We start from the raw sequence: 6,000 nt of genomic DNA on the forward strand, positions 1-6,000 counted from the left end.
GAGTCCATATGACTCTTCAGAGCCAAAGAAAAGTTAAAATGTGATGAAATTTATACTGTTTAAGGAGGGGTAGAGCAGGTGAAGCTGGATGGAAGACCAGCGATAGATGGGGCGGAGGAGAGATTAACAAAGATGCCATGAACAAAAGGACAAAGGGGTGTTAATGGTAGTGGTACTGGTTAAAGAAGGTGCTGATGGTGGCATTAAGTTAAGAAAGGAGAATGTGATAATAGCAGGACAAGAGTAAGCACTCTGGAAAGAACAACATAAACAAGTGACAGCTGGCCCTAGTGGGGGTGGGTGGGGAGGGGGGGGACGGTGGTGGGGAAAAAAGATCGAAATAGGATAAAAGGTGGGGATAAAGCAATGAATAAAAATGAAAATAAATAAAAATAAGCAGATAAGAAATAAAAATTTAAAAATGAATATTGAAAAAAGGATAAAAGATGAGGATGGAGGAGAGTGTTCATGGTCTGAAGTTGTTGAACTCAATGTTAAGTCCAGAAGGCTGAGGTGCTGTTACTCCAGTTTGCATTGGACTTCACTGAAACATTGCAGCAGGCCAAAGACAGACATGTGGGCAGGATGGCAAGTAACAGGAAGGTCTGGTTCATGCTTGTGGACAGACCAAAGGTGTTCCGCAAAGCGGTTACCCAGTCTGCATTTGGTGCCTCCAATGTAGAGGAGACTGCATTGGGAGCAGCAAATGCAGTGGACCAAATTGAAGGAGGTGTAAATGAAGTGCCGCTTCACCTGAAAGGAGTGTTTGGGCCCTTGGATGGTGAGGAGGTAAAGGGGCAGGTGTTGCACCTTCTGCAATTGCATGGGAAGGTGCCCGTGGGAGGGGGGATGAGGTGTTGGGGGTGATGGAGGAGGGAACAGTCCCTATGGAATGCCAACAGCTTGGGGGGGGTGGGGGGGGGCGCGAAGGGAAGGTGTGTTTGGTGATGGCACCATGCTGGAGTTGGCAGAAATGGCGGAGGATGATCCTTTGAATGCAGAGGCTGGTGGGGTGAAAAGTGAGGACAAGGGGAACGTGGTTCTGGGAGGGAGAGGAAGGTGTGAGGGCAGAGGCGTGGGAGATGGGTCGGACACGATTGAGGGTCCTGTCAACCACTGTGGGTGGGAAACCATGGTTGCAGAAGAGGGTTGCAGAAAGTGGCATCATCGAAACAGATGCAATGGAGGCGAAGGAACTGAGAATGGGATGGAGTCCTTACAGGAAGTAGGGTGTTGAAGAGCTGTAGGTGAGGTAGAGGTCAGTATGCCAGACAACAACAGCTCCATTCTTATCGGCAGGTTTGATAACAAAGTCAGGGTAGGACCTGAGAGAACGGAGCAAGGTAAGTTCAGAAGGAGACAGGTTAGAGTGGGTGAGAGGAGCAGAGAAACTAAGACGTCTGAAGTCATGCTGACAGTTCTCAATGAGATGATCAAGTGCAGGTAAGAGGCCAGAGGGAGGGGTCCAGATGGAGGGAGAATACTGAAGGCAAGTGAAAGCATCTGTTGAACTGGGGGAGAAATCTTGCCCAAAGAAATTAGCATGGAGACGAAGGCAAGAAGAGTTCAACATCGTGCTGAGCCTGGAATTCATTGAGGTGGGGGCGTAAGGGTATGAAACTGAGTCCTTTGCTGAGTACTGAACATTCAGCATCAGAGAGGGGAAGGTCAAAGGGTATGGTGAAAACATGACAAGGGTTGGGATTAGAAGATGGGATGGGGTCAGAGGGATGGGAAGGGGTGGAGGGTCCTGGATGGACGTTGGTATCAATGAGTTCTTGGAGCTTGCGTTCCTTATCACCTGAAAGGAAGAGACAAAGTTTCTTGTTAAGGTGTCAGTGAGACGAAGGATAAAATAAAACTGAGGACGAGGACAGCTTTGAGATGGTTGGTGCTGCTGGAGGGAGAGGTCGAGTGTGTTCATATGGCAGTGCATGGCTCTCAGGATGCGCCGATTTCTTTTTCTGACTGCTTTCCCCATAGCTCCACAGGTGTTTGCTACTTGCCGGCTGTGCAATTCCATAGGCGGTGGTAACTGTCAATACAAGGTCTTCCCATGTGTGAGCGGAGACTGAGTGGTGGTAGGCTATTCAACTGTGGGAGAAATCAACTTTATACAATGTTCACTCAACATTCATGTCCACTATACAGCCTGAGTCATTGGATAATGATTGGGACATGACCATTGACTTGTTTCCCCATTTTGTTTGCTGCCCATCTCAGCCCTGCCACCGCCACCACTCCCACACCCCCCCCCCCCCCCAAAACACACACACACACACACACACACACACACACACACACACACACACACACACACAAAAAAAACTTAACCCAGGGACTGAGAGACACACTGTACCATTTTGGCTGAGCCATTGTGGCCAGTATGGCTTGACCTGATTTTGTAGTAGATTTGATACCTCTTTAGGGTTAGCAGATGTTTAACTGCACTGAGGATTTTAACCTAGGCTTGTTTTATCATAGGGAGAACCGGCGGGAAAAGTTTTTGGAAAAACGGAAAGAGAGAAAGAATGATGTGATCAGTGCAAGGCGAGGACTGGCCATGGCATGAAAGAAACCAATGTTCTGTACTGTCCACTATACTACTTGCCATCTTTTGTATATATGTGTTTATGGTTGAACATTCCCATCTTTTAATTTCTTTTTTTTTTCATCTGTATAAAGCACTGTCCACTCTAAGCTTTGGTTCATGTGATTTTAGCCACAAAACTAAATCGATTTTGCAATTAAATGTCTTCCTGAACCAACTCAGTGAGGCCTAATAATTTCCTTGCACCATAATGTATGTCACTGTTAAAATCCTCTGTTTTTCAGATACTATGTTTGGTTTTATTTGCCTATTGAATTGAGTGAGTAGGCTTGCTGGTGTGAGAAGTAGAAGTCCCTCACTGCATACAGGAGACCCCAGTAACGTGCAGCTTACTGGGGAGGAATAGAGGGAGCTGTGCTGTACCTGGGTGTGTTTAACACTGGGCAACAATAATTCTAAAAAGAACCAAAGTCACTTACCTACATGAGCATTAGACTTCAGTCAGGATGCAGCTTGCTTAAAGACCTGACCTTCCTGTTGTCTGTTTACCCAATTACCAGCTTTTAAATGTTTGCTTTCCACTTTGAAGATCTTGAACTGTCTCCAGTAGCGAAACTGCATTAAGGTACTTCAAATTCTAACTGGCAGACCATTAATTGAAGCACTTCTCTGTTTAACCGAGAGGAATCTGTCTCATTCATGTATTTGAATATTTGCCTCTGTAAATCTTTCCATCCTTTTTTTTGCTTTGAAGCTTGAATTACATCCTATTCTAGACAGCTTGATTTCAGTGGCATTTCTTTAAATGTCCTGTTTATAATGTGCAAAAAGCTTAATTTGCCTCCCAAGTTACTGATTTACAGCCTGTAGACTGCCTGCTTTTTTTTACAAAGATAATTAGCTGGGGCTAGGGGATGGGAAGGAAGAGGGACACTGGATGGTGCAGTGGATTAGGTATTGATTTTTCAGTTCTGGGGCAGGGGTTCAATTTCAGTTTGGGACAAAAAACATAAAATGGTGGGGAAGAGAGCATGGTCTGGTGCTCCCAGACTGTTTGGTTTTTTTTAAAAAAAAATGAAGTTTTAAAGTCCAAAAGATGAATACTAATTTGTAGCACTTGCAGTAATATTCCAGGGCTTGTATTGAGGTACTTTCCAACCATCTTTATGGTTAAGGTCCTTTGTATCATCTATTAAGCAGCAAATCTGCCGCCTGGGAGTTGGGGGAATGAGAAAGTGCTGGAGATGCCCACAAGATCCATCAGCACCTGGGTTGGGAAGGTTTGTTACAGTTTTGGGATTGAGCCCTTCATGTTAGTTTAGTGCCAACTGAGGTACCAGTATTTTCTGTCTTTACTCCAGATTTTTTACCACTCTAAGGTGATGATTTAGCTACTATTGAGACTGTCTGTCTGTAGACTGGTGCAGCCCTGAACAATTTGAAATTAAATAGAGTTTGGGATTTTTTTTGTTTCAAATCTTAATAGTGGCATAAGATTCTGCTGGCTGGGCTCAAACTGAACACAGCCCCATATCCCAAAAAAGATACGTCACCGAATTACAATATCCTATTGAAACAGTTTGCCACTGCTTTTTGTATATACTGTGCCCTGTTTGTGTTTGATTGTGTGCTAATCTTTCTTCCTTTAGAGCTTTCTGCAGAAAGCTAAAACTTTAACAAGATGCCTTTCCTAAAGGGAACTGTAACAGTTAAGGTATGTTGCACACCCCTTTAATTGATCCTCTTTAATCTGCTTGTGTTCAGTCCCCATTCCTATATAGAATTGAGAGAATCCTTATTGGTAAATATAAATTGCACCACTTGCTCAGTTAGATCCAGGCAAATAACTGGAACTTGAGCTGCTGTGGGCATGCTAGAAATACTCAGGTCAGGCAAAATCTTTCTCCACAGATGAGAATTTCCAACATTTTTCTGTTTAATTTCCAGCATCCACGGTACTTTGCTTTTCATTAAGTACATGCTGGTTAGTTGTCCCTGCCTGTAGTGAGGCTGCAGCAAAGATAAAAGAAAGTTGTCCAAGTACCCACTCCTACTTGTGTGGATGTCAGCTGAGGACGGGAAAATGGTGATGCCATGTTTTGTTGAATGTCCTGACAAAGCTCATGTGGATTCACACAAAGAATAGCAGCTGTGGAAACATAACAGCATAAATAGCACCTTAAGGAGAGAGATTAATTAGTCAACTGTGAGAGATGATTATGGGGGAAGTTGCAACTTTGTAGTTCTTTCTTGGCACCTGATGTTTACCAGTCTCTTTTGAAAAGGTTTTTTTTAAACTATGCCTGGATTGTTCTTGCAATGTTGTGCTTTTGTAAGGATAGGATGAAAATTGTGAAAATAAAACTTAGTTTGCTAATTTGTGAGAACAGGATTTCTTTCCTGATATAGGAAATGGGATTGACTTCCTATCATCATGGGATTGCACGCACTCAATGTTTGTGAAATAAATAATCACTTTCTTGACAACTGCCTCCTTGTATTGCAGTCCACATGCCATCACTCTTTGAACCAGAAAGGCAAGTGTTCAAGATCAATTGTAGAGATTATAAGTGGCTTAATTCAAAACCAACTGAGGACCACTGTAACAAGATGTGTTTCTGCTGTCATACCCCACTACTGTGATTCTGAGGGACAAATTAGCTACCTAATTTGTCTGCTTGACATCCTATACTTATTCCAGTTGTGGCATTTAAGGCTTTTTAGTAGTATAGTGCATAATTTCATCTTGTGAAGAGGCCTCATCATGGAAGTCCTGGAGAAGGAAGACCCTGAAAAGCCATGAGGTATAAAGATCATGTGGAGGAGAATCTCATATTGTGCAGCAAGGGACTGCTTGATTGCCAGAAGCCCATCCGCTGCTTTGTTTAATCCCCTACCTGTTAAAGGATGCCTTTGTCTGTGTGAATCAGCTCATATAACCCAGAGGTATACCACCATCAACCTCTGCTGAACAGACATATCTGACTCTCTTGTAAACAAAAACTACACATTTAAAAACTCTAAAGTGCCTTTTGAATTTTCTGGGGTTGCAAAAGATGCTCCAGCACCTTTTATAAATCAGTTCTAATGTCCATGTAACAACTTCAAACCTTGTTTAAATTACTGCAGCTACTTTTAGCAACAGCTCCACAGCATAAAGTAAAATAGGACTGTAGCAAAGAAGGGGCTATTAAAGACTAAAACTTGATTTAAAAAAAAATGAGGGAATTCTGGGGTGAGGCCTGTGCATCTGATTTTTGTGGGACTGGAAGAGGTTAGAGATGGGGAAGGGCATGATTCAGATAGGGTGCTTTAAACTAGGTCAAATTAAACTTATGGAGTTGGAAGACTCAAGCACAATTAGCAAGGACAGGTACGATGGACTGATGAATATGAAGGCTGGGAAGTCAAACAGGAGTATTGTAATGATCAAATCTGGAGGTGACAAA

The 6,000-nt window shown here is 43.2% G+C and overlaps 1 protein-coding gene across 4 annotated transcripts in view; it reads left to right on the top strand.

Annotated features, from left to right (window-relative positions):
- nusap1 (nucleolar and spindle associated protein 1) overlaps positions 1–5,035 on the top strand; it is a 47,563-nt gene extending 42,528 nt beyond the window's left edge. For all 4 annotated transcript variants that reach the window (XM_041214991.1, XM_041214993.1, XM_041214992.1 and 1 more), the window contains one exon: positions 2,485–5,035. In XM_041214991.1, the coding sequence (XP_041070925.1) occupies positions 2,485–2,572 (88 nt within the window). In that variant the 3' untranslated portion in view covers positions 2,573–5,035. The remainder of the gene's footprint in view (positions 1–2,484) is intronic.
- Positions 5,036–6,000: the final 965 nt, after the last annotated feature.

This window comes from Carcharodon carcharias, chromosome 20 (assembly GCF_017639515.1).
Source record: "Carcharodon carcharias isolate sCarCar2 chromosome 20, sCarCar2.pri, whole genome shotgun sequence".
NCBI classification, from domain to species: Eukaryota; Metazoa; Chordata; class Chondrichthyes; order Lamniformes; family Lamnidae; genus Carcharodon; species Carcharodon carcharias.